This window comes from Myotis davidii, unplaced genomic scaffold, assembly GCF_000327345.1.
Source record: "Myotis davidii unplaced genomic scaffold, ASM32734v1 scaffold399, whole genome shotgun sequence".
Taxonomy (NCBI): domain Eukaryota; kingdom Metazoa; phylum Chordata; class Mammalia; order Chiroptera; family Vespertilionidae; genus Myotis; species Myotis davidii.
The window spans coordinates 1,640,079-1,667,841 of record NW_006292094.1 but is presented as its reverse complement, the minus strand read 5'-3'; the positions used below and the strand labels follow the sequence as shown (position 1 = coordinate 1,667,841).

General features: G+C 49.6%; 2 protein-coding genes across 8 annotated transcripts in view; both read left to right on the top strand.

Annotated features, from left to right (window-relative positions):
* STK10 (serine/threonine kinase 10) overlaps positions 1-15,913 on the top strand; it is a gene marked incomplete at its 5' end in the record, with an annotated part of 98,264 nt that extends 82,351 nt beyond the window's left edge. The window contains 7 exons of the mRNA XM_015565136.1: positions 2,359-2,451; positions 4,670-4,799; positions 6,556-6,680; positions 7,600-7,788; positions 8,334-8,459; positions 9,277-9,390; positions 12,635-15,913. Of these exons, the coding sequence (XP_015420622.1) occupies positions 2,359-2,451; positions 4,670-4,799; positions 6,556-6,680; positions 7,600-7,788; positions 8,334-8,459; positions 9,277-9,390; positions 12,635-12,775 (918 nt within the window). The remainder of the gene's footprint in view (positions 1-2,358; positions 2,452-4,669; positions 4,800-6,555; positions 6,681-7,599; positions 7,789-8,333; positions 8,460-9,276; positions 9,391-12,634) is intronic.
* Positions 15,914-20,227: 4,314 nt separating this feature from the next.
* Positions 20,228-27,763, top strand: part of FBXW11 (F-box and WD repeat domain containing 11) — a 106,081-nt gene continuing 98,545 nt past the window's right edge. For 3 of the 7 annotated variants that reach the window (XM_006765390.2, XM_015565090.1, XM_006765389.2), the window contains exon 1: positions 20,235-20,618. In XM_006765390.2, coding sequence (XP_006765453.1) covers positions 20,574-20,618 — 45 coding nt within the window. In that variant the 5' untranslated portion in view covers positions 20,235-20,573. Of the gene's footprint in view, positions 20,619-27,763 lie in introns of all 7 variants that reach the window. The other 4 variants (XM_006765388.2, XM_006765387.2, XM_006765386.2 and 1 more) reach the window with 3 other exon arrangements.

Genomic DNA, 27,763 nt, shown 5'->3' with positions numbered 1-27,763 from the left:
GGGCATGGCATTTGGTGTCACCAAGGGGACCTGAGGCAGCAGGGCGGGGGCTGGGGTAGGACCAGTGAGGCACTCACCTCAGACACGCGGTTTAAGAGGGTGCCAAACAAACTCGGGAATCAAGGCATAATATTCTAATGCAGTGGTTTAAAGTAAAAATTCGAGCAACATCTTCATAATGAACAGAATGTCAGCTATTTAAAATAAAAACAGGATCCGACAGGACCAGGATTAAGGTGAGGCAGTGAGGCTGAGTCCTTCGAGTGTAGGGCTGGATCTTGTCTGCACTTAAAATTTTGACATTTTTTTCATGAGTTTTTGTCATGGATGTTGTTTTTAAGATGCTATTTATCTTGCGTACTGAGTTTTTTGGCGTTTCCTTCTGTGCCCAAGGCGAATACCTTAGTCTCCTTACCCTGGAACGTGGCGGGTGGAGGGAGAAGCGGGGGCGCTAAGCCTGTCCCCAGCTCCAGTGCCGGGGGCACGGGCCTGGCTTCAGTGAAAGGTTTGGTAGCTTCTTTCAAGGAATTGGTCTATTTCATCTAAGTGGTTACATTTATTGGCATAAAGCTATTCGTAGTATTCTGTAGTATCCTTTAAGTAGCTGTAGGATCCGTAGTGATGTTCTCTCTTTCATCCTCTTGTGATAATGTGTGTCCTAGTCTCTTCCTCCTCCCTCTCCTCCTCCCTCTTCTCTTTCTGTCATTCTGGCTAAAGGTTTATTTGTTTTATGGACCTTTTCCAAGAACCAGCTTTTGGTTTCATTGATTTTCTGTTTTCAGTGTTATAGATTTCTGCTTTCCTATCTGGTTTGGGTTTAAATTGCTCTTCTTTTTATAGTTTCTTCATGTTGAAGCTTAGATCATTGGTTTGCGACTATTCTTTTCTAATGTCAGCATGTGATGCTGTGTGTCCCGCTAAGCACTGCCTTAACCTCGTTCCACAAATCGTGATGTGTTGCATCTTTTTTTATTCGATTTGATTAATATCTTAATTCCTATGTAACTTCCTCTTTGATCTGTGGGTTAAGGTTTGCCTCAGAGTTTAATTTTGAAATGTTTTTGGATTTTCATATCTTTCTGTTAATTGTTTCTAGTTTAACTTCATTTTAAATAATATATTTTTTTAAATTTCAGTTTTTAAAAATGACGTACATTTGTTTATGGCCCAGGATGTGGTCTATGTCGATGAATGTTCCACGTGCACTTGAGGGGGACGTCTATTGTTGCTGCTGGGTGGAGCGCTCCATGAGTGGCCAGTAGGTCCAGCTGATGGACAGTGTGGTTCCGGCCTCCTACAGCCTTACCCACTTTCCATCCACCTGCTCTGTGGGCTACTGAGGGAGGATTGTAATGTCTCCAACTATAACCGGGGCTTTATCTATTTCTCCTTCAGTTTGTCCCTTTTTGTTTGCTTTTGAAGTTCTTTGTTATTTAAAATTGTCCTACCTGCTTAGTGAACGGACCTATCCTTTTTATGTAATGTCCCTCTTTATTGCTGATAATACTCCATGTTCTGAAGTCTGCTTTGTCTGATAGCCAGTCCTGCTTTCTGTTGATTGGTGTTTCAGTAGAATCTTTTCCCATCCTTTTAATTTAACCCGTCTACATGTTTAATGCCAGTTTCTTAGAGACAGCATATAGTTGGCATTGTTCCCGGTGTTAATTTTTTCAGGCAGACCCCTCCAGGGTGGCCCACCTTGGCCTCCATCCTCCCAGCTTAGCAATCCCAGAGGCCGGAGAGCAAGCAGCTTTTCTCTGATGGTTCCAGCAAACATCCTGGAGCTCTCACTGGCCCAGAGAGGGCCACATGTCCACTGTGCACCATGCTGATAGACAGTGTAGACCATATACCCAGCCTAGAGCCAGATGGGATGGGGTGTCAGTGCCACCTGCACCTCAGAAACTGAGGAGGGGGTACCTAAAGCACGCACTTCCTCCTGGGGTGATACCACGACCAAGGGGGCTAAAAACAGCTTCAATATTATAATGGTTTAAGAGATGGACAGTGTATCTGTGGGATTCATATTTTGGGGGGTGGGTGATTAGGAACAAGATGTCCAACAGGGCTTCTGAGGGGACAATAATGAAAAAAAGGGTTGAGAAACGCTGCCTAAAGGAGTCTGAGGTGCTGTCACCAGAAAGGGGAGGAATGCCAAGCAGCAAAACAGCACCTGGCTACCCCGAGGGAGTCTGGAAACGGAGTCAGCAGTCAGGAATGTGCCAGTAGGTGCCACCTGTCAGAATGGCCCGCAGGAGGGGGTGGGCAGTGCCTAGAAGCCTGAGCCTACTCTTCGGTGTCCCTGGCCCAGGACTTAGGGAGCGTGAGGCGGTTCCCTGACCCGGCCACTCTCTGCAGGTCAAGAACGAGGTGGAGAAGCTCCCCAGGCAGCAGCGGAAGGAGAGCATGAAGCAGAAGATGGAGGAGCATGCGCAGAAAAAGCAGCATCTTGTGAGTCCTTGCCCCTCGCTCAGGGAGTCCCAGGTTGAGACTCTGCACGGTGACCAGGTCCTCTCTGTTATGCCTACACCCTACCCCTCGAATACGCGTCTGCGATTCTGAATACCTAAATCCAGCCCGCCCTCTCGTCATCCCTGTTATCACCTCTCCCCTGCAGCCTTCCTTGATTGCCCCCACTCCAGCTGGACGAGAGTTCTCCCATCTCTTGATACCCCAGCCCTTCACATCCCCCTCTCCCAAAGCCTTACGTGCCTCCTGCCTTGCTTTAGGGTTGTTGGTATGTCATAGCTCCTCGATCAACCCAGTACACCCACCTGTCCACTTGGCATCGTGGAGTCTCAGCGACACCAAAACCAGGATCTCCCAGACCCGGTCCCATTCTCGTCTTTTGAGAGCGCACCGTCCTGCACCTGGCTGTCAGGCCAGAAGCCTGACCTCCTGGCACCTCCTTTTCCTCCAGTCCCTTGTCACCTCCTGAAACATGGTTTCCTTTTTTCCAATCTCCAAACTCTCTCTGGATCCATCAACTCGTCCACATCTCTGCGACTCCCTAGCCGTTGTCATCTTTTGCTGGAACTGCTGCCGCCTCCTCCCAGCCAGTCTCCCTGCGTCCTCTCCTGTTCCTCTGCAGCTCTGTCACCAGCAAGTGTGATCATGTCACCCTCCCCCACAGCCCTGCCTGGAGAACCTTCAGTGGCTCCGCCTTTGTCTATAAGACCGGCTTCCTCATGTGCTTACGAGGCCCTGCAGGTCAGGCCCGGCCCCTGCCAGCCTCTCCCCCTTGACTCAGTCCCTCTGCCCCAGCCTTACCAGCCTGTCGGCCATGCTCTCACTTTCTTGGTACATCCTGTCTCCTCTGCCCCCAAATGCGGATAAATTTAGAGTCAACATTGACAAAGGCTTTGTATATGATCTGGTTTAGCTTCATCCTCCCTTTGCAGAGGAGGGAATTAGAGGTGACTCTGAAGAGTTAACAGTGGGGGCCGAGGCCCCAAACTCAGTCTGACGCCAGACTTCATGTTCTGCCCAGGACACCCTCACTTTCCCACAACCGTGCACGAGGGTTCCTTTTTCTCCGCATCCTCGCCAGCACTTGTCGTTTGTTGATTTGTTGATGGTAGCCATTCTGACAGGTGTGAGATGGTACCGCATTGTCGTTTTGATTGGCATCTCTCGGATGATTAATGACCTTGAGCATGTTTTCATTAAAATTTTTTTTAAAACTCTGGTAAAGTAGACATAATGTAAAATTGCCATCTTAACTATTTTCAAGTGTAGAGTTCACTTGGTATTAAGCACATTCACACTGTTGTGCAACCAACACCATCCTCTGCAGAATTCTCTCATCTTATAAAACTGAAACTCTACACCCATGAAACACTAACTTCCCATTCCTCCTCCCCAGCCTGGGCACCCACCATTCTACCTTCTGTCTCTACAAATTTAACCTCATATAAGTGGAATGATACAGTATTTGTTCTTTTGTGACTGGCTTATTTCACTTAACATAGTGTCCTCAAGATTCATTTATGTGGTAGCATGTGTCAGAATTTCCTTCCTTTTTACAACTGAATAATATTCTACGTTTTATCCATTCATCTGTCTAAGGACACTAGAGAGGTTTCCATCCATGGCTATTGTGAATAATGCTGCTATGAATATAGGTATAAAAATCTCATGTAGCTCTAAAAAAAATAACCACAATACCATGAACACCCCCCAAAATTTAAATACTTCACAAAAGTTGCTTAACACCCTTCGCGGTCAAGTCAGTGTTCACATTTCCAGTTGTCTCAAACACCCCTTACTTGTGGTTTGAACCAGGGTCCATACCAAGTCCGCACATCACCATTGGTTGCTCTGCTCTAAGTCTCATTTCCCTGCTGGACGTGCCCTAAGTTTTCTTTGGGGTCACGCTGACTTATCTTCTGTCATAAGAATAAAAGCCGCCGAAACCGGTTTGGCTCAGTGGATAGAGCGTCGGCCTGCGGACTGAGGTGTCCCAGGTTCGATTCCGGTCAGGGGTATGTATCTTGGTTGCGGGCATATCCCCAGTAGGAGGTGTGCAGGAGGCAGCTGATCGATGATCCTCTCTCATCGATGTTTCTAACTCTCTATCTCTCTCCCTTCCTCTCTGTAAAAAATCAATAAAAAAAAAAAAGAATAAAAGCCAGCGCTGAGCAGAGGTCTGTCCTCCCACTGCCCACAGGACCGGGACTTCCAAGCCAAGCAGAAGGAGGACCTGGAGCTGGCGATGAAGAAGATCACGGCCGACAACAGGCGGGAGATCTGTGACAAGGAGCGCGAGTGCCTCACTCGGAAGCAGGAGCTCCTTCGAGGTGGGCGCCGGAGTGGGCGCCGGAGCAGGCGCTGGAGCGGGCGCCGGAGTGGGTGGGCCCAGGGCGGCCTAGAATCTGTCGGTGGACATCCAGCCTTGGGTCTTCTCCCCACTAAAACTAACCATCGCGGTGAAGCGTAAGGAAAACCCTCGCTGAAGTCAGGCGCGAGGCAGAGATGCCCATCATCACGGCGCTACTTGAAGTGATTCCAGACGTGGAGGGGAAACCAAGGCACTGATGGGGATGGGTGGAAACTAAGTGAGCTGGGTGCCCGGGGTGGCAGGGGGCGCGGACAGCACTGAGCGCCCCTTAAGACAGCCCATTCTCATGCCTTACTCGCACTGACTCCTCCCGTCACCCCCTCAAGGCACACAGGGCAGGCCCACTGTTCTCCCGGGTTTATAGATGAGCAACCAGGCTTAGCGAGTGGCTGTTCTTTGGCCGAGGTTGCAGCTCATGAGGGGTAGGGTTGGCCTTGAATGCAGATCTAGCCTGGAAGGCGAGCCCTTTACCCTTGTGCGCAGGCGTTCTGACAGGTTTGCATGCTGGCAAGTCCCTCGTAGCATGAGACCTTCCAGGGACAACTGTGTGGGTCCCAGCCAGAGGGAGGAGGCAGGGGGAGCACCGGGGAAGAGGGATCAGGACGGTGCGTGTGCCTGGCTGAGGCACTCGGCTCAGAGGGGAGTCTCTGGTGTAGGGAGCTCTGAAGGGCAATGGCTCTTTCAGAACCATGGGCTTTATCTTTTTTTCGGGGAGCAGAGGCTGGGTGCAGTTCTGAGGGGTGTGCAAAGCAAGCAAGCAAGCTCTTAATGCCTAGAAATCTGTTATGTGAACCACATTGAAAACAACTGGGTGGGTGAAAAGTGAGTTTGGAGCCTGTGGGCTTTCGTGAAGAGGTAAACACAGTGCCATCTCCGGCTCATTGACAGACGGGTGCCACCGCCGGGCTCTGAGGGCTCGGCACTCGGTGTGGACCGGAAAAATGGTCCTCGGTGTTCCGGCGCTCTGACTAGAGCACGGATGTCTCCGACAGCCCCGTCTGCTTGTCCCGTGATGTGCATGAGAGCCGTGTTACCGGTGGGACGGTGGGGTGGACTGTCCCCGTGGACCCGGGACAGACTGGTTTCCCACGACGGGAATGCAGTGAGGCAGACGGACCGTTTGCAGTGGGCTGAGCGCCACCTGCTCTGTGACTTGCAGGCCATGAAGTGCTCTGTCTGACACCAGCTCCCGCCCTGTGGCTGAGCAGAGTGTTGACTAATAGCCCTCAGGGATAAGACGCCGTATTATTGCCCGCGTAATGCATGTACTGGACAGGGAGGGTCTCACCCATTTCCCGAGGAGGCCGTCCTCCACGGGTTTCCCATTTGCCTGTTCGGAGAGCTGAGGTGTCGTGTAGATGGAACGTAAATGCCTCCCAAAGACAGTTCTCCCTCCGTGGTACGGGTGTGCCCATTTGGCAGAGGTGGAAGCTGAGGCCTGGGGTGGTCGTTTTTCCTGTGCTAAATCCGTGATGGGTTTCAGCTGGGTTTCAGCCCAGGTCTCGGCTCCTCAGGTTCCTGACTCCGAACACGTCTTGCTGTAGCGAGCTCTCACCCATAGGTATTAAGGAAGTTTCCAGGAGTTGGCCTAGTCACCTCTCCCACGTAGTCTGATGAGGTGGCACAGTCATCAGCTGGGCTGTGGTAGGGGATGGAGGGGAGGGCCCGGTGGGGCTGTGCCCTCAGCAGCTCACCAGGCAGTGTGTCCTCCGCAGACCGGGAGGCGGCCCTGTGGGACATGGAGGAGCATCACCTGCAGGAGAGGCACCAGCTGGTCAAGCAGCAGCTCAAGGACCAGTACTTCCTCCAGCGGCACGAGCTGGTGCGCAAGCACGAGAAGGTGAGGCTCCGGGTGGGAGAGTGGGAGCCCGCGCCGTGACGGGGCACCGCCCGGGTGCCATCTGCTTGTTTCTAACTCTCTATCTCTCTCCCTTCCCCTGGGGAGGCCTGGGGAGGCCTGGGGAGGTCTTGCCTTGGCTTAGGGGCCAGAAATAGGGGAGACCAGGCCGCTCCCTCGCTGACTCTGACACCCATGTCCCTTTCATGCCCTTTTCTCTGTCCTCTCTCCTTTTGCCCCGCCTTTCTTTCTTTGTCTCTTCCCCATGGGTTCCTTCAGAATACTTTCAGGTATTAACTTAAACATGTCCTCTGCCAGGAAGCCTTCCCTCACCTCCCCAGACCAGGTGAGACCCAGCTCTGTGTGGCCAGTGCACCCTCTACATCTGGGTGATTGTCTGTCCCGGTTTAGCCCCCTTCGTGGGGACACACACAGATAACTGAGGTCTGGCTGCACAGCCGCCGTGGGTAATTCCTGACCGAAGCCACTGTGTCGGTTCCGAACCCGGTGCTCAATCCGGCTAGGAAGTCAGGGGAGGCTTCTTGCAGGAGGTGACACTGATACCAAGCCTGAAATAGAAATACGTGTCAGGTGAAGGAATTTAGCAAGACTTCTAAAAATAAGAATTGACACCTGCCATCAGAATGATAAACCGTCCGTTTCAGTGTACATTTTGCTTTGAGATGTGAGCTTTGAAACGGCACGCCAGCATTGATTAGATGGCAGGGCATTTAGAAGAATCCACACTATTAACAATTTTTAAAGTGAGAGCAGGAAATGTTACTTAGCAGCAGGTGTAAAATGATACAGCCTTGCTCCGCTGAGCATTCAGGGCCAGGTGGGTCCTGGGCTCCTGATGACACCTCGTACACCCCGTGTCCGGAGCGCAGCTGACCTGGCCCCGCTGCCTGTCCCCCTCCAGGAGCGGGAGCAGATGCAGCGCTACAACCAGCGCATGGTGGAGCAGCTGAAGGTGCGGCAGCAGCAGGAGAAGGCGCGGCTGCCCAAGATCCAGAGGAGCGAGGGCAAGACGCGCATGGCCATGTACAAGAAGAGCCTGCACATCAGCGGGGCGGGCAGCGCTGCCGAGCAGCGCGAGAAGATCAAGCAGGTAGGCCCGTGGTGTGCGGGAGCGGGCACAGGTCAGCTTTACCTTACAAGGTTGGCGAACATAAAGTAGAAGGTGCCACAGAGAGTCTTGGAAAGAGGTGTGGAAGTCACACAGCTCAGAACCCTCATAACCTCCCCGGGACCCCTCTCTGGTGGACGGAGGAAGCTTGGCGAGACCTGCTCATGCCTGCTCCCTCACACTGCAGTGCCTCTACCCTGCAGCTGCCTCTGCTGCTAAACCCCCTCTCATCCACCGCGACCCCACTCGCACGTCACCAGTGTGGCTCAGAGACCGGGAGGCGTCCTGTGGCTCCTGCGTGGTACACACGCTGTCCTAGCACACGTCACAGCACAGTGTCCTGTCCCCGCCAGCCTCGAGGGCAGGGGCTGGGTCTCAGCTCTGACGGAGAACTTAAAACAGGGGAAGGGGCACAGCCTGAGAGCTGTGGGGTACTAGTCCTTGGACAGGGCCTCCCTGGGACGGCCCGAGGTGGCCCCCAGCCCAGCCTGAGGTCCCTGAGGCACCCACCCCTCTCTCCGTTGCAGTTTTCCCAGCAAGAGGAGAAGAGACAGAAGGCAGAGCGGCTGCAGCAGCAGCAAAAACACGAGAACCAGATGCGGGACATGGCGGCCCAGTGCGAGAGTAACATGAGCGAGCTGCAGCAGCTGCAGGTACCGCCCTCCGCTGCCCCCCTCGCCTCAGATTCCCCCAAGGCAGTCAGCTCAGGGACAGAGACCCTGCTAAGAGGGAAGGCTTCTCACCTGATGACCCAGGGTGCTACACAGTTGGCCAAACCACTCCCCCTTCCCCAGCCATAGTTCCCACATCCAGAAAGCGGGCGTGGGTGACAAGTCCCATTTTGCCGGATTGGAGTAAAGCTCTGACATGAGCTGGAAGTGCCTTGCCCGGGGCCTCACAGTGGGCAGGCCGCTGGATTTCTCAGTCATCACTGTGTTTTGGGAAAGGGTGTCCTAATTACCCTAATACCAGAACCAGATGCAGACAAGAAAGGAAAACTACAGACCGGTATCGCTCATGAACACAGATGCACAAATCCCCAACAAACTATTAGCAAACTGAATCCCAGAATTGTACACCATGACCAAGTGGGACTTATCCCAGGCTGGTTCAACATCTGAAAATCAATTAATGTCATCCTTGACATCAGCAGCCTAAAAAAGGAAATTCACACGATCAGATGCAGAAAAAGCATTTGACAAAAGCCAACACCTGTTCCTGATAAATACTCGCAGCAAACTAGGAGTAAGGGGACCTTCCTCAACTTGGTAAAGACCGTCTACAAAACACCTACAGCTCATCGCCATCCTTATGGGGAGAAGCTCAAAGCTTTCCCACGAAGAACAGCACCAGGTGTCCTGGGACTGCCTAGCCCTTTGGTGGCCCCTTTCCCTAGGGAGACCCCTGACCACCCCTCCCCACTTCCTGGCTCCTGAGTTTCTTACCTGTTCTGTCTGGAATTTGTCCCAGAATGAGAAGTGTCACCTCCTGGTAGAACATGAAACCCAGAAGCTGAAGGCCCTGGACGAGAGCCATAACCAGAACCTGAAGGAATGGCGGGACAGGCTTCGGCCACGCAAAAAGGTAACCGTGTCTGGGCTGGGGGCTCAGTGGTAGTCTGTGCTCCATGCTGTGCCACAGGTGTCTGCCTAGGAGGTACATACAGATAAGACACACATTTATAGGTTTATTCTAAGGAACCGGTTCACACAGTTGTAGGGGCTGGTAAGCCTGAAGTCTGCAGGGCAGGTCACGTCAACCTAGGGACCAGCTGGTGTTGCAGTCTTGAGCCCTTGAGTAGTCTGGAGGCAGAATTGCTTTTTCCTTACGGGGCCCTCAACTGGTTGGATGAGGCCCACCCAGGATATAGAGCGTGATCTGCTTTACTCAGAGTCTACTGAGTTAAATGTTAATCACATCTAAATAATTCCTTCGCAATGACATCTAAACTGGTGTTTGACCAAACCACTGGGTACCAGGGCCGTACCCGGTTGGCAAGTAAATTAACCCTCACAGAGTCTCAGTGTGGTCACCTTAGATGTACGAAATGAATATTGTACAGTGTTATGTGGAAAGTCACCAACCCATGGTTCAGCCCAAGGACATGCTCATTTCCTTACACTCGCCTAAGCTCTCTGAAGAGAGCGCTGCCTGATTCTCTTTGGTGCTGTGGCCGGAAGCCCTGAGGTTTGTCCTGCCATCACCCATCAGCTCAGCTTGCTATAACTGTGGTCTGGACAGGAGGCCGCCGCTCACCTCAGCTATGTAATGCCCTTGGAAGTCCTTGAATTGAGGCTGCCCTCCCTGTGCTAACGGAGCTTTCTGGCTGGAAGCTGGCCAGGGTCCCAGCACTTCCTTTTTGCAGGCCCACACGCATCCGTTTCTGTAACGACAGCCTGTTGAGACTTTCGATACTTGACACTCAAATCAGTAATGCTCCTCCTGCATAGGCTGACTCTGGAAAGGAAATAAATATTAACCTGCTCTCTGACCTGCGGGTTCTATATACCCTTGGCACTTCCTGAGAAAGTCAGAAAAGGAATGGGTTACGTTGCCTCTAGCAACTGCCTCATATCCCAGATTGCTCCATGGGGATACCTGGGCTTTGGGGAGAAATTACAAGCGTGTGTGAGGAGCTGGCATTGCATTTTGCTGAGGGGGCTGCCTCTCCAGAATTCCCTATAGAATTGTTCTACCATTAGCGACCTGGGTTGCTGCTAGAACACTGACCCAGAGGTGATTTCCATTCTGGAATAAATGTCCTTTAACCCTCTTGCATTACAGTCAGCAGCCTTGAGATCTGTGTATGGGTTCAGGGGAGATGACTGTGCATTGTGGAATATTTTTAGAAAAATTTAGATTTCTTTTGGTAAATACAGAATATCTTGTAGGGTCAGTGAAGTGTTGCTTAGGTCATAGCTTGAATGCGGCCTCAGACAAGTCGGGTCTTCCCCCCTGAGCCTTCCTTTTTGAGGCTGTAAATGTGAATGACAAGTAGTCCCTAAAAGCAGGTGTTTGTAAACTGGGCCATATCTAACCTACCCCTGTATTTGAAAGTAAGATTGTATTGGAACATGCATGTTCTTTGATACATTGTCTGTGGTGGATACTGCACTGTAACTGCAGTGAAGCCATGCCAGAGAGCTCACAGCCTGCCTACAGAGCCAAAAATATTTCCAGTTTGGCCCCTTACAGATACAGGGCTGTCATCTCCCGCCTTAGGTTACATAGAGGAAGAGATGTGGTTGGTAGAATAGAACAGTGTGTGAGAGGCTTTGAAATAAGAGTGACGTAGGATAAAGTCCTAGCTCCCCTGTTACTACCTGTGAGACCCTGGGCAAGTTACTAAACCCTCTGTGGTAGTTATTAGAATCAAGTTGGTATTCCCATAGCAGAGGTCCCAAACTGATGGCCTATGGGCTACAATTGGCTTACAGATCTTAGATTTGGCCAATACATAGCAATTTAAATTTTTGGGAAAGTTACCAACTAAATTTTACATTAAAATCTGGATTTTGCCCTGAGTAGCTCAGTTGGTTAGAGCATTGACCCACTATGCCAAAGTTGTGGGTTCGATCCCTGGTCAGGGCACATGCAAGAATCAACCGATGAATACATAAATAAGTGGAACAACAGGCTGATGTTTCTCTCTTTCACCCCCTTTCTCTTTCTCTCTAAAATCAATCAATAAAAATTAAAAAAAAAAATCTGGACTTCCAGTTTCTGTTGAAAACCTAGGAACTCTGGTAACACTGGACCCATCAAACTACATGACAGCCATCAGCTAGAACAGAAAAACTGCCCTCTTCAGACATGGCTGGTGCTCTTCCCTGCAACACAGTCCCCATTACTCCCTACTGTCTCACGGCCAGCTCTCTCCACTCCTGTAATCGTCTGGCTGGCTCCCATGGGCGCTGGGTTTTGTGACTTCTGTTGCTTAAACAGTACTACTTTTATCTTGCATATATGTTTGCTGGCCACGAACACTTGGATATTAATACATCCAGCAAAGGAGAACTTGAGCCAAGAGTCTGTGTGAATTACCAGAAATTTCAAATCACTCCTGTCTGTAGCAGTTTTAACACGTGCTGGCCCGTGTTCCCGGGTGAGCTGAGCCGTGCCCCAGCTAAGTGCCTTTGTTCACTTGCAGTGACTGGTGAATGCACACATTTCCTAGACCTGTTTAGTAGATGTAAAATTACAGAAATACATATAGAAAATTTTCCTGTGAATTAAACTCTTCATACATGCTTAATTTTAATTACACGTATGTGTCTACATAAGTAAAAACAGGTAAACTAATTTGTCAATTTTTTTTAACATGCATTCAGAAAACCTCCTCTATTATATAATGGATTTTTGGCTTTAACAGACACCCCTTCCCCTGAATTACTTCATTATATCAAGGTTTTACTGTGTTTTGAAAACAACAACTGGTGATTTCTGTGGGGCAGGGCCCTGGCTAGGAACACTGTATAACTCAGACATTGCTGCTCCCCTATTAAATCTCTCTCCCCATCTCCTACCTCAGGCTTTCCTGCCAGCAGATTTGCACCTGCTTTCCCCACACCCCGTGTAGACTGGCATTGCCCCAAACTGTAGCCCTGGGCTCACAGGAAACTCCTGTGTGGCTGTGGCAGGAGGACGGAGGAGGTGGTGTTTACTTTCTGGGTGATAAGCTCTAGGGAAGGAAAGAGGGAAGACCAAGTGACCCAGGCACCAAGGCCCAGGAGGGAAATTCCCAGAGAAGGCCACCTGGTGGGGTCCTGAGGTCGGAAGACCTGTGTCCGATGGGATCTGAACTCCATCTACCCTCTCTCTGTCTTAGGCTCTGGAAGAAGATCTGAACCAGAAGAAGCGGGAGCAGGAGATGTTCTTCAAACTGAACGAGGAGACGGAGTGCCCGAACCCCACCACCCCAAACAAAGCCGCCAAGTTCTTCCCCTATAGCTCTGCTGATGCTTCCTAACAGCCACGCGGGCTGTGGCTGGCAGGCCGGCGGGCCTCTGGGCCCTCCCACTCTCTGTGAGCAAGTAACTCAGGACCCCTCCCTCTTGCTTCCACACCAGCTCGAAGCCAGCCCCTTGCCCGAGTGACCCGTGTTCCTGACTTGGCGCTCACTCATGGAGGGCCGCCTAATTTTAATATATGTTCTCTTTGAACCCCAGGCCCCTTCAAGCAGTCAGTGATTCGGGTTGTGGGTGTGGTCAGGGTCCCAGAGCAACGAGTGTGCTGTCGCCCTGAGGCCCCTCCTGTTTGCCAAAACACCAGTTTTCGCTGTCTGTGGGTGCAAAGTGCTGCCGCTGAAGTCACCATGGGCTCGTCCAAATGATGTGATTTTTGGTGGCTTTTCAGCCATTGCCTGCAGTGTCAGACAAGAATTAGGGCTCCTCACAGCCAGCTGCTCAGGGGGTGCCCTCATTTCTCCACTTTCCCCAACTTGCTTTCCTCTTGAGGCCATGTCTGCAATGGGAGAGCCAGAACTGTTCATTCTCCTGGTCCCAGGCCTTTCATGCCATTTTGTCTCCCACTTCCTGCACACACGCCCCCCTGGGCCTCTCGTACCAGGTGGGCTGGAGCACATTTGCTGCCTGAGCCACTGAGTATGTTAGGTGGAGCCGCTGGCATGGGGCATGTTGGCACCAGAGGCACAAGATGGTACGGGGTGAACAGTCTGATTCCTTTTGGCCCCCATGTGGTAGCGTGTGTTCAGGGACAAGTGGGTGTGTTCACCACCCAGCACTTCCACAACCCAGTCTGTTTCCATCTCACATCTGCCCAGGTGAAATGGGAAGCTGTCTGCCTCTGCCCTGTGCTCCGAGTTCTGGCGTCTGGCCTGATACTTCAGAGGGCTGGCAGTCCTCAGGAAGCAAAAGCATCAGGGAGAAACTAATGCTCCCCCCAGTCTCCTCCACCCCGAACATGGCAGAAGCAAAGCTTCTGTAGCTCAGACAGAATCCGGGGCCTTTGGGTCATCCGTTGGCCTCCCAGATTCTGACCGCCAAGGCCGCAGCGTCGGTAACCCAATGAAGGCAAATGCTCAAACTGGCATTGGGCTTATTTACAAAGAAAACTTCTTTAACCTTGATTTCTAACTTGAAACAAATGTAAATGAATGGCTTCTTCAGGAAGATACCTGCTTTAAAGAAACAAGACAGAAAACGGAAGGTGATTTTGAGAAATCATATGGGCACATTGAGTCTGGGCGCTAATCTGCTCGTGACAGAGTGAATGCCAGCCCCAGGACTTTCTCCTTCATTCCTTATGGTTAGGTTCGAAGCTTTGTCTTTCTAAAGCAAAGTCTTCTTAGCACTGGCTGTAATCCTCTCCTGGATCTTGCAAAGGGAGAGTCGCCATTCAGAAGAAGGGACTCCGGGTGCCCAAGTCTCACAGATGCAGAAAGATGCCCTGGAGGCCGTGGGAAGGCGATGGTCCTCTTAGGTTAGTGAGCATCCAGCTCGCCTGCTTCGGGATTTGACCCACACGGGACACTGGTCAGGTATCAACAAATGAAACAATTGTCCCTTTTGACTCTCTTAGGTGCACAGGTGCTGGAAAATGTGAACCAGCAGCAGTGTAGCTACAGAGCGTAGGCCCAGTTCTGCCAGGGCAGGCCAGTACTGGCGAATGGTCAGGTGGGGCTGATGTGGGCTTTGTTTACAACACATTGCCTTTTGCAGCCTGGGGTGTGAGAATGAGTATTAGGTTTTATGGCTCAGGCAAGTCGTTGGTCCTTTCCTTACGTGACTTGCCATTCACGTTGGAATCGTATTCGAGTTGCTGTTTCCCTGCTCAGTGCCACCGGAGCCCTAACAGGTTCCCTGTCATTCTGGACGGGGTCTGGTTGGGCCTTCCAGCCTCACAACTGAGCCAGTGTGCACTGCCCATCGCGGAGAAGGCCCACAGTGTTCCTCAGGCCGTGCTAACGTTTCCTCTGTAAGGGACAGAAGAAACTTCCTCCTTTTCAGTCAATTTATGGCAGAGTATATATAACTAACTTATACGTTCCCTTTATGAAGGATAGAAGTTATTTTTATGTAGTTCCCAAACTTTATACAAAGTTTTGTAAAATGTTCTCTGCAAAGTTAACTGCGAGAATGTAAATATGCTTCTAATAAAATAACAAAGGGAGAAACTCTATTTGCCTTTGGGGTTCTTCTCTTGGGCTGGAGTGGGAAAAGCAGGGCACACTTCTCCACATTGGCCAGACAAGAACGGGTTTACCAGCTCCTGAGCACACTGGTCATACAGCAGGTGACTTTAGGTTATCTGTTCTGAAAGGCACGCCTGGCTCTCTGTGTGTGTTTTCTCTCTATAGACGTTAACTATTATTCTCATTTAACAACATTCAACCACCAAGAGTTTTCACATATTAACTTAATTGAATCCTTTCAATAACCCATGAGGAAGACACCATCATTCCCATTTTATAGATGAGGAAATGGGAACTCAATTCAATCAATTTTGTTAAGAACAAAATATTGGGAACCACCTGACTACTAAAAGGATTTTTTATATTGTCACTGGAGAAATTCAGGTTCTCAGAGCATGCCAGAGACTCTTTACCGGGATTTAATAAGTGAATATTAATCATACCTGCATAGCAGAGATCATCCTATTTGTTCAGCAAATTCTACTTCATTTCTTTTTTAGTCACACAGAAGAGCACATCCTTTAGCAGCCCTTCCAGCCTCTCAGGACTGAGTGAGTGGGCACTAACCAATGAACAGTGTGCAGGAACGACTTTCTGAGATAAGGCAGTTAATAGCTAGTGCACCTCCCCTCTTTCCCATTAATACCGGAGACCATGAATGGCAGATGGTCTAACTTTAAGATAGAGAGCTGGCTGACCACTTTGGACTTCACACAAACAGATAGGTGTATTAAGGTGTGAAAACTTCGTAATGGGTCAGCTTGGCTAGGAAACTACATTTCCCTGGATTTTGTTGTCTGTTTCTGATTGGGTGGGCCACAAGGCAGATTCCTGTGACGGATTTGGGGCGGGGGGTGGAAGTGAAACTGCAGTCATTTTGTAGCCCAAATACATCTTGTCGATCAGCTCACTCACCTCCGTGGTATGAGGAGTGGCTGGTTCTGCAATGGCTCCACATGCCCTTACACTCAGAGCCTCCTTTCAACCTCTCTGATTCCTGGGCAGGTGTGGGCGCCCAGCGCTGTGACAGGGCTCCCGCCCCTGCAGGACATCCAGCACCAAGGTCAGGGCAATAAGAACCCACAGGCTTCAGTCTGACCCCAGTTCACCTGTGCTTCTCTCCCCAACCTTTCACCCATCTCCCCTTCCTGACTTGCTTGCCCCGTGGACTTTAAGATCCACTATTGCCCGGGAAGACAACAGCCTTAGAGATTGCTTAACTAGTTTTGACAATTATATAACATCAACTCTTTGTAAAATATTCCTTAATTCACTCTTCCTGGTTCTGCTTCTCTGATACACAGGATGATCTGCTCATGTGGCATAGTGTATTCTGACTAATACAACTTTTCTTTACTTTTCCAATTGCTGGTGTCCTATTCAACCTAAGTTTAAAAGGGGTAGGGGAAAATACAAATATTAATTTCAATATGTTTGCCAGTAAGTGAACTGATGAATGTTTGTACTTCTGTGCTTTAAATATATTTTCCACACAATCATGGAACTAAAGATTTAACTAATCTAACAACCCATTATTGGCAATGCCAATCCTATTGAACCAGTCAATCAAATTAGACTGTCAGTCTGGCTTTTTCAATCCAAATAAATGTGCAAATATATATAGATCATGATATCACCCCCCCCCGCCCCGAATTCTACAGATAGATCGATAAGGCAGGAAGCCTTGTCATGTGGATAAAATACAGACCTGCTACCTTCAATACAATCCTACCACCACCCTTACGATTTCACAAGATTCTCCCTCGAAAGACCTGCCTTCTTTGACATTAGTGGAAATGAGCTGCCACAATTCAGTGCGCTCTCCTCCTAACTCACCATCACGGGAAAAGACATGATTTGAACATACCACAGGCTGGGGCTGGCACGCAGGAAAGTGCCTGCTGAGGTGCCACCGAACTCACTGGGAAGCCGCCTCCTGGGTATCCCCGCCACTGGCGTACACCTGTGAGTTACAGTTCTGCAAACTGTCGCTGTGTGCCACGGAGGCCAGAGGAAGAGGATGTGTACAGGAGCCAGGAAGAGTCCTTTCATTCAGCCGTGTCCCCTGTGGTGCTCTATTGACAGTTAGTCACTGTGCCAGCTGGTGGAGCAGAAATAGTTACAGGGTTCCACTCCAGTCCCCCCTCCCCCACCAAGAGATTCTTTTATTTTATTTATTTATTTTTTAAAATATATTTTATTGATTTTCTACAGAGAGGATGGGAGAGAGATAGAAAGCTAGAAACATCGATGAGAGAGAAACATCGATCAGCTGCCTCCTGCACATCTCCCACTGGGGATGTGCCCGCAACCCAGGTACATGCCCTTGACCGGAATCGAACCTGGGACCCTTCAGTCTGCAGGCCGATGCTCCAACCACTGAGCCAAACCGGTTTCGGCTCTTTTATTTTCATCAATGTTTATTTTGTTGTTAATTCTCACCCAAGGATATTTTTCCATTGATTTTTAGGGAGAGTGGAGGAAGAGAAGGAAACAAACCTGCAACCTGGGTATGTGCCCTGACCAAGAACCTAAACACTGACACTCCAACCGCCGGCCAGAACAGAGGGTTTAATTTTTGAGAGAAGCTGGAGATTCAGATTTTAAAATGTGAAAGTGTCAAGTTTTAAAATAGAAAAGACAGTGTGATAAACATATGTCTTGAGGGATCATATTCAGCTCGTGACTCCTGCCCTAACCCTATGTGCTAGGCCCTGTGAAGGGCCTCAGAAGTCTGGTTGGCTGACACACTGGTGGCTCCCAATGAACCCGGACTCTGTCCCTTCCCACACCGACTCTGGGCTGGGCCATATGACTTGCTTTGGCCAATGAGACAATAGCAAAGGTTTAATAAGCATTTGCTCATTGGGGCCATGTCCTCTAGAGCAGCAGCCACCAATTGGTGGTCCGCGGACCACTGGTGGTCTGTGAGGTCCGAAAGATTGGCGACCGCTACTCTAGAACCTAGAATTTAGATTCTAGAAAGCTAATTATCCTGCAGAAGCCGGACAGATGATAACCCAGTTGGAAAGGGAGGCCCTAGAGCAGTGGTTCTGAACCTTGGCTGCACATTATAATCACCTGGGGAACTTTATAAAATCCTGATTTCTGGGCCTCATCCTCCGGAAATTCTGTCTCTTTGTGACTAATATTGTGGCCTCACCCCATAACAAAGAAACAGAATTTCCAGAGGATGAGGCCCAGAAATCAGGATTTAGAAAAGATTCCCAGGTGATTCTATGTGTAGCCGAGGTTGAGAACCACTGCCCTAGAGGCTGTTTTGATGAGCTCCCAACTGATTTCAGTCCCACGAGTAATCGGAGCTGATACTCTGTGGGCTCAGCTGACGCCTGTCAACCCACACAGCTGTGAAAAATACTCTAATATTTTAAGCTACTAAGTCTTGGGGGTGTTTTATGATGATGCGATAGGTCACTGAAACACGGGTCACTGGGTCATTTATTGCAACCCATTTGTTTTACTAACGAATGTCCCAAGGCCCAGGCAGGGGAGGGGGTCCGATGAAATTCGGATAGCAGGTTAATGGCAATCACTGCTTTTCTCTCTGTTCCCTTGGTGGAAAGCACGAGACAGGGGTCACGGAACTTTAAACGCCGACTGCGAGGCGCTTACACGGTGTCTTGCATGCACAAAAACAACCAATAACCTGGACCTTGGAAGTGGGGTTTCTAGCTCATTTAGTCCCCTCACTGTACAGGTGCAGAGAATGCAAAAAAAAAACAAACAACACGTGAGAAAGAGAAAGCAGCCTCTGACATCTGGACGCTGGCCTGATCCCTTAGAGCAGTGGTTCTCAACCTTCTGGCCCTTTAAAGACAGTTCCTCATGTTGTGACCCAACCATAAAATTATTTCCGTTGCTACTTCATAACTGTCATGTTGCTACTGTTATGAATCGTCATGTAAGTATCTGATATGCAGGATGGTCTTAGGCGACCCCTGTGAAAGGGTCGTTCGATCGCCCAAGGGGTCGCGACCCACAGGTTGAGAACCGCCGCCTTAGAGCCAGGCCGCTCTATTACTACATGACCCAGCCTCGCCTTCTTGACCAGGCCTCGTGCTCCTGTTGAATAGAGTCATTTCACGGAACACAGACACCAGACTAGGCCGTTCTGTAACCCCGCCAGGTCAAGACCAGAACAAGACCGCTCCTCAATGATACCTGAACATACACACTGTCCGACCCCCGCCCCCTCCCAGGCGACCGCACATCCTCCCCCCTCACTAAGAGGCGGGGCTGCTGCTCACTGGCCGATGACGGCGTTACCCTCGGTGTCCCGGTCCTCCCTTCCAGGTCAGAGCGCCTGAGACCCCCAACCAGAGGCCCACGCCTGCCTCCCGGCACCATCTAATCCCGGTACAGCCTCATTTCCTCAAACCCGCTCCCAAGTCACCGAAGGGCCCTCCCTGCGCCGTCCCAGCGCCCCCCAGGGTGAGTGTTCGTCCTCCTCGTAGCGACCAGCAGGAAACCCGGCTGGCTCGGCCACCGCTGCGTCCCCGGCGGTTTCTGATGGGAAGGCGCTGATGACACAGTTCGCAGAGCCGGTGACGGAGTTCGCGAGGCGTCTCCAGGTCTCCAGCCGCGTTCTTTCTCGGCGCCCGGCACTCTTTCGGTTAATCCCCGCCCCCCGCCCCCCTAGAATTAAGCTCCACGAGAACAGAGACCTTGTGTGTGATGTTCAGAGCTGACTCCGTGTCTAGACTGGTAACCCGCAGTGGCTGGAAGTTTTCTGAACGAATAAGTGAGTAAGAGAGGCTCAATGTACGCAGATTCCCTTGCATCTCTCGGCCCCTCCCAGTTCGTGGTGCATACAGACAGCGAGCGCCACAGCTCATCTCCACAAACCTCCTCTTCCCCACCTAAACCTCCAAACTCCTCACCGGATGCCCGAGTGGGATGCCCCTTGTTGACCCTCCTCCCTTGCCGAGCTTCTCTCGCCGGCCCGCCCTCTCCCCCACCTGAGCCCTAAGCCCATTCCCTTCGAAAGTACCTAGAACCCACCTGTCTCCAACACGTGTCCCTACCACCAACGCCCGCTGACCAGCCTAGCCCCTACCTAGGCGTCGAATGGGCGCCGCGGACACTGACCGCGCATGTGCGGAAATGGGTCGCAAACGCAGGATCTCTGACAAGTGAATAGTGGGTCTCGGACTTTCCGTTCCGGTCTGAGTTGCCTGTAGCTCCCAGGAAGTCAGGAGGAAGCAGCGGAAGGAGAACCCGCGCGCAGGGTTTTCTGGGACATGTAGTCATGGAACTCCCGAGGCTCTATCTGGAGGGAACCCTTAAGTCTGCACTTCTCGCATTCACTACCCAGTGCTGCTTTCGGCTCAGAATTCAGCTCCGAGCCCGGAGAGGTCGGCTTCCCGTTCCCACAACGCTCTGCGAAGCACGCGGCGCCTGTTGGGAGCTGTAGTTCTCGCTCTGCGTACTGCGTCCACCGAGGGGGAGGGCGGAGCTGCCGGCGGCCCGGGCGGGCTGGCAGCTAGAGTGGGTGCGATTACCGCCTCCGCCTCTGCCGCCTCCGCCGTCGCCTCCTCCGCACGGGCGGTTCGCTGCTGCGCGGGGAGAGCGAGGCGGGGCCGCCGGGGCCGCCATGGAGCCCGACTCGGTGATTGAGGACAAGACCATCGAGCTCATGGTGAGTGCGGCCCGCTGGACCGTCTGTTCTTCCGTCCGCCCGGCCCCGGGCGGGCCTGCCCACATCAGCGTCCGGCCCCGGCCCTTCCCCGCCGTCTCGGCCCCGACCTCCTCCCCCCCTCCCCTCGCCGCCTTCCCTGGCCTCGGGCCCGGCGCGGTCCCTTCGGATCCCTCGAGATCTCAGGCCGGAGGTGGCCCGGCCCCTCGGCTCTCCTCCCTCCCCCAGTCCTGTCTCGGGGCCCATCTCTCGAACGACCCTCGCTCGCTAATGCTGTGTCCTTAGCTCACACTCGCTCTAGCATCTCCTTCTCCCGCTCTGAGAAGTGGATTTATTTTTTCTCTGTTTCTCCGGTCCAGGCCTGCACCGCTCTTGCAAGCCCCACTTAGGCCGAGTGAGGTGGTGATGGGAGGGGGGACGGAGGAGATCGGCCAGGGCCTCGGGCCTCCGCGCCCTAGCAGGGCTCTCCCACCTTCTCCCCAGCCTAGAGCCGTGTAGGTGCCGGGATAGGCCCTGCGGGGCGGGGGTGGGAAGCTCCGGGGTGTGAGGCTGTGGCGGATGAAGGGCCTCTTTCCCGGACCTCGGTGATGTCCGGTTTCTCGGACAAAGGGTTTCCTACTGGGCCGAGAAGGGAGGTTTGCATAGCGAGGCCCCAGGTACTCCGGGTTCCGTCTCCCAGGAGTAACTTCACGTTGCCAGAGCCGCTTTAGGAAATGGGGGAGGAGGGGGGGAGGGTTGTCCTCATGACTGCCGCCCGCCTGTTCTTTCTTCTCCAAAAAGAAAAGAAAAAAAAGAAAGAAAGAAAAGAATCCTCAGCCCCTGGGGGAGCGATCACTCTTCTGTTAAAAACCATTTCTAGCCAGACCAGACCTCGTCCCCGCGGACACCCCGATCCCTTTCCCCCTTAGGACTTGGAGCCAGAAGGGGTTTTATTTTATTTTATTTATTTTTTATTTTAGAAACGGGACCATGAGTGATCGGCTACTTGGTGGATGATTGGGTGGGAGAAATAAAACATGGCAGCGATTACCTGCCAATTTGAACGTTAGGGAAATCAGGCTGGGCTGGGGAGGAAGTCAGTGCCTCAGCAATGGACAAGCCCGGGGTTCCTTCCTGTGGAGACCTTGACAGTTTCTCTGTATCTCTCCCGACACGGTAACAGCTTCCACCGGGGAGGGCTGAGGGGAAAGGTGGAAGAGGCTGCCTAACCCGGCCGCATGTTTTCCCAGCCGGATGGTCTCCAGCGTGGAAAACGCTTATTGAGTCAGTGATTCCACCGGGCAGGGGCGGTGACATCAGAGCCACTTCCCCCACTGAACGCTATAAATAATCAATGGTGACACTGAAAGCCTGATGGAGGGCTGCATGGTTTCCGTGGACGATGGTGTCTGGGGAGTGGAGAAGCATGTTATAAAAATGGAAGTACAGTAACGTCAACAGGGAGGCCGCTTAATATTTGCTGTCCCTTGCCTAATTCACAGGACTAGACTTCTCCAGCATTCTTGAGTACTATGAAAAAAAAAAAAAAAAGCTCTAGTAGTTTCTAATTTGTGTGTGTGTGTGCGCGTGCGCACGTGTGGTTGCTTTTTAAGGGATACTGTCACTTGAGGATTTTTATTTGATTTTCATTTGTTAAGTAATTTTTTCCTCCTCCGTATAATTTATGGAGCTATTGTAGTCAAGCCCTTGGCATTCTGCAACCCTGTAGGTTACTTGGGTAAAATGTCTTGGGTAGAATGACAAATGTGGTACATAGGCCTACGGGTGTGTTTACAGTACTTCTTAGAAAACGTGGGACTTGGTACCTCTTTGACGTTGGCTGTTCTGTGCTCCTTTCATTTCTAATGATTTGAAATATAAGTGTCTTTACTTTCAAAAGAATTATAAGAAACACAGTGTAATCTGCGTAGTGTTTTCGGGTGTATGGTTAAAAAAGTCTTCAGCCTAAATTTACTGTCTTTTTATGCTCAGAACTTAAAAATGTCTTGATTTTACAAGATTGTGCTGGTCTCTGGCAGAAAAGATATGTCAGCCTTTTAAAGACATTATAATCTGGGACTCTTAGAAAATTTAATATAGAATTTAGTAGTTAATCTAGATCAATTTTGAAATGGCTTTTTATATACAGATTTTGATATTCCCTCAAAGGGATAGCCATTAAGACTTTTAGGCAATGCTTTTCATAAACGTATATGTATTTATTTTAGTGTAGTAGACAGCACAGCTACTTAACTGATCCAGTAAATCCAGGATCAGATGTAGGAATGATAAAGCCTTAAAATCTAATTGCATGCGGCTTTCTGTGTTCACCACATTTTAATTACAGTTTTCAGAAGTAGGTTCAAAATATTTTTTACATTGGCTTCCAAAGAACATGATTGAAGGAGGGGAAGGGGTTAAACTTATGCTATTTTGAAAGCCTAAAGTATGAAATATTTTTAGATTTTTATGAGTCAGCTTCAGTGCTCAAATATTTGTGATTGTGCTGCCTGTACCAGTTTGGCACTTAATGGTTAACAGGATAACTTCTATTTGGTATTTCAGAGCGTGCTGTATTAAAGTGAGGAGATGGATTTCTTGGCTGTCTCCAACTTCTTAATCTTTATCCCTCTACTTTCTTTCTTAGTGACTCTCCTTTTTTCCTTGCACTTTTATTTATTTTAAAAAAATATATTATTATTGATTTCAGGGAGGAAGGGAGAGGGAGAGAGAGAGAGAAACATCAACGATAAGAGAGAATCATTGATCGGCTGCCTCCTGCACACCTCCTACTGAGGATCAAGCCTGCAACCCAGGCATGTGCCCATGACTGGAATTGAACCCGGGACCCTTCAGTCTGTGGGTCAGTGCTCTATCCACTGGGCCAAACTGGCTAGGGCTCTTGTACTTTTTTAGTTTACCCTGGTGACAGAGTAATTAAAACCTACAAAATATAGCTCTGTTGTGATTTCCACCCCTGCCTGAGGCCAGGTCCACAAAGAATGCTTCTCCAACAGACCTACCTCATCAGGTTCAGTCTTTAATATCGACTATATACTCTTTTTAAAAAAAGTGTGTGTGTCTTTTTTAATAAAATTGATTCTAGAGAAAAAGACAAAAGGAGAGGGGGAGAGAGAAACATCAATGAGAGAAACATTGATTGGCTGCCTCCTGCACACCCCCCTAGTGGAGATTGAGCCTGCAACCCAGGCATGTGTCTTGATGGTAATGGAACCGGAGACCTTTTGGTGCATGGGATGGCCCTCAGCCAACTGAGCCACACCAGCCAGGGCTCAACTATATACTCTTGATTGTGACAATTATATTTACAATTGCTGATGGTGAATAATTTAGCCACCTAATAACTTTTATGACCTTATATTGGCCCAATGCTACACCTGTTTATGGGACTGTATTTCAAACTTCTGGATTTGGTAAAATCAGCTTTATTAACTAGAGGCCCAATGCACGAAATTCGTGCACTGGTAGGGTCCCTAGTGGCTGCCGACCAGGGCCTCCCTCCCTTTCCCCGGCTGGCTCTGCCCCCTGGTTAAACTCCCAGACGAACTCCTAGTGGAGGGAACAATTTGCATATTATGCTTTTATCATATAGGACTAGAGGCCGGGTGCACCACATTCATGCACTGGGCTGGGAAGGGGGTCCCTCAGCCTGGTCTGCACCCTCTCACAGTCCAGGACCCCTTGGGGGATATCCACCTGCTGGTCAGGGATCGGGCCTAAGCCAGCAGTCAGACATCCCTCTTGCAGTCCGGGGCTCTTGCAGTCCGGAACTCCTTGCTCCTTACTGCCTACCTGAAGCGGTGCTCCCCCTGTGGGAGCACACTGACCACCAGGGGGAAGCTCTTGAGTTGAGCGCCTGCCCCCCTGGTGGTCAGTGCATGTCATAGCGACTGGTCATTCTGCTGTTTGGTCGATTTGCATATTAGGGTTTTATTATATAGGATGAGGTAGAAAAATATACCAAATTCACCGGGCTATGTCTAATGCAGTGGACTTCACTGGAAAAAATGAGAGTTGTGCATATGTATCACATGATATTTATTAACACCTGAGTTAGGATATGAAGCCCTCATTACTAGAAAGCACTCACAGAGCTGCTAACTGGAAGAGAAAGATGGATAATCTTCTGTTAGAAGATGGCAGAAGTTGATGCTAAATGATTAGGAAGGTAATTCTGCCTGCTCTGTGGGTGTGAACTCATCCCTTCCCCAAACTTTACATCAATAACGGGCAGTTTGTACTCTATTGTTAGCTGTTGAGTGGTTCCGCTCTTTGCTAAGGGACCTTAAGTGAGCCATTCCTTGTTCTCTCTTGAATATAGTACCATAAGTAAAATGCATCAGTGTGATGTCGATGCTTTTTAGAGCTGTTGAAGAAGGGCCACAAGGCCATGGAGCTGAAAGAAACAAGTGAAGATATTGGAGCATTTCCTTGTTTTTTCTTTTTGGATTTTCTCCCGTCCTGTCATTGGCTTTCTAAGTGGAGTAAGTGGGTTGTTTAGTAACTCCTTTAAAATTGGCTCCTGAGTCTAGCTGTGTGCTATTTTCCATATGCAGATTAAACAGACAAAGTAATGTTTAAGTGGGGTTCAAATGAAATAAACAATATACATATTCATAGGCCTCATTGACCTACCTCAAGAGGCAGTGGCTCACACATATTATTTTTTGCCCCCGATTTTGAAGTAGGTAACATGTCCTTTCAGATTTGACAAAAAAACAAACAAACAAACCATGACCCAGCACACGAGTCTTGGCACCCTTGACCCCTGATGCTATACCCTGAAAATGGAGAGAGTTGGCACGGGAGCCCATCACATAGGTTCACAGAATAGCACATGTGTCCCTCTGAGTCGTGCTGTTTGATTCTATGAATTCTAGAAACAAACTTTCTGTGCTGGGAGGTGTCTGGGATCCTGAGTTCCAGCTGGTAATATTTACACTTTTAAGAGAAAGCAAGCATTTCAAGTCCTATTAATTCCAGTTCCAGCCTCCCTCCTGGCTTTCCTTCCCACATCCCTCAGACCGTTTTCCAGCCAAAGCACGAAGGACCCGAGTTCTGATTGTGCTCCCACTGTTTCCTTTGTGAGCACCCATGTGAACTGACCGAAGCCCATGTATTGAAGGCTAATGTCATGGGCAGGACCGAATAGCTGGCTCTCTGGCTAAACTGGCTTAGGTCAGATTCCAGCAATCCTCTCATAGAGTCCTGTCCCTTCAAAACAATTTAGATGTCACCTCTGATGTCAATGTATGTTATGGTGGCAGATACCACTTTGGTTTCTTACCTATAGCACTGCCTACATCAGCGGTCGCCAGCCTTTCGGACCTCACGGACCACCAGTTGGTGACCGCTGGCCTACATGATAGTCATTATTCAATGAAATGAATAAATTCTGGCTTTTTGCATTTATTTTGTGGCACTTCACATATTCCGGGCTTGTATTCTAGCTTCCTGTTTGTGTTCTCTGTTAAATGATAAACGAACTCCTCACGATGCCTTCTTGTAGTAGGTGTTTGGTAAATGTTACATTGAATTTTTTGGTTGATTGTTTACATGCATTATTGCTGTCTGCCTATATCTTAACCATTCTCTTTTCTGAAAATTCTCACCTATATCACTAATTCTCATAATAATCTGTTCCTAACGCTTAAAATACTTAACCATACCTTCCTGTTTATTATAGAAGCCTGTGATCGTGTTCAGTGGCTCTGTCTTATTGTCCTTTGAATACTTCATAATGCTTAGAACTTAGGTGTGTAGATGTTTTTTAATTTAAATTGTTAGGTGTGTTTTTTTAAAATATATTTCTATTGATTTCAGAGAGGAAGGGAGAGAGAGAGAGAGAAACATCAATGATGAGAGAGAATCATTGATTGGCTGCCTCCTGCATGCCCCACACTGGGGATCGAGCCTGCAACCTGGGCATGTGTCCTGACCTGGAATCAAACCGTGACCTCCTGCTTAATAGGTCGACACTCAACCACTGAGCTAAGGCAAGGTTAGGTTTTTGTTTGTTTTCTTCCTGTTGCGAAACCTTTTTAAGATTTCCTTTTGATAACCTTAAGCCAAGGGTGGAGATGAATAGAGGAGAAAAGATGTAAGGGGAAGAGGAGAGTGGTGTGTTACAGACATCCATAGACATTTTCACCGTATTTACAGAACTTGACACAGATACACATTGGTATCTGCACATCCCGAGTGTGTTTGATAGAGTATTGAGGAAACCCAGATTCCGCTCAGATCTGTTGACGTGAACTCGCCAGTCGGTAAGTTCTGAGCGTTCTGTGACCTCAGGGAGGCATGCTGTAGCAGAAAGGGTGTGGGCTTGAGAGTGACACCTGATTTGTAGCCTGGCTCTGTCTCTTGCCAGCTGTGTGACCTGAAGAAAGTTAACCTTTCTGTGGTGTGGATTTATTATCTGGAAGAATAAGAAAATGTAGGCATTGTTCGACCTACTGGGAGGATTGTATGAGATACGTATGTGAGGCTTGTCTCAGCACCTGCCTGCCACACTAACATTCCCCACAAGTACAGGGACTGTATTTTGTAAAGGACAATCAAGATAGTTGGTGTGAAGAGGTTTGCACCCCCTCCCCCCCGAGTTGTGTATCTATTTATTTGTGAAGCTTTACAGAGGCCTAAAATTCAGTTATTTTTAGCCATTTTGGGGGAAAATGATGAGATCATACAGAATCGGTATTATCTTGGAAACCTGGGAAGTACTGTTAAAATGACTAAGAACTACCAGTTAGACATAATTAGACCTGCACTCTGACTTCAGAGAAGTCCTGTTGGGGTTTTCAGGTGAAAGAGACTGGGGATTAGTCACATTGACATCGGACATTGTGATTTACGTTCGAATGGTTTAGGATTTTGATTCTTGTTTTAGCAAAGCTGATGATTTGACCTTTAACAGACTAAGCAGTGAGTTTCATACAAGATTTCCTCCTGAGTTGCATGTGAGTTGTTCATTGAATTAGTTGACAAAGGGGGAAAACCTGTTGGTCAAGAATGTGCTTGTTTCCCTCAGTTAAGTTTCTGCTAATCACAATTGCCTAACAGGAAGTTGGTCTTTGTAGGCAAATGAGAGACAAACCAGGGACCTGACAGTCCAGTAGGGTATCTCTAACCTGGATCTTACTCTT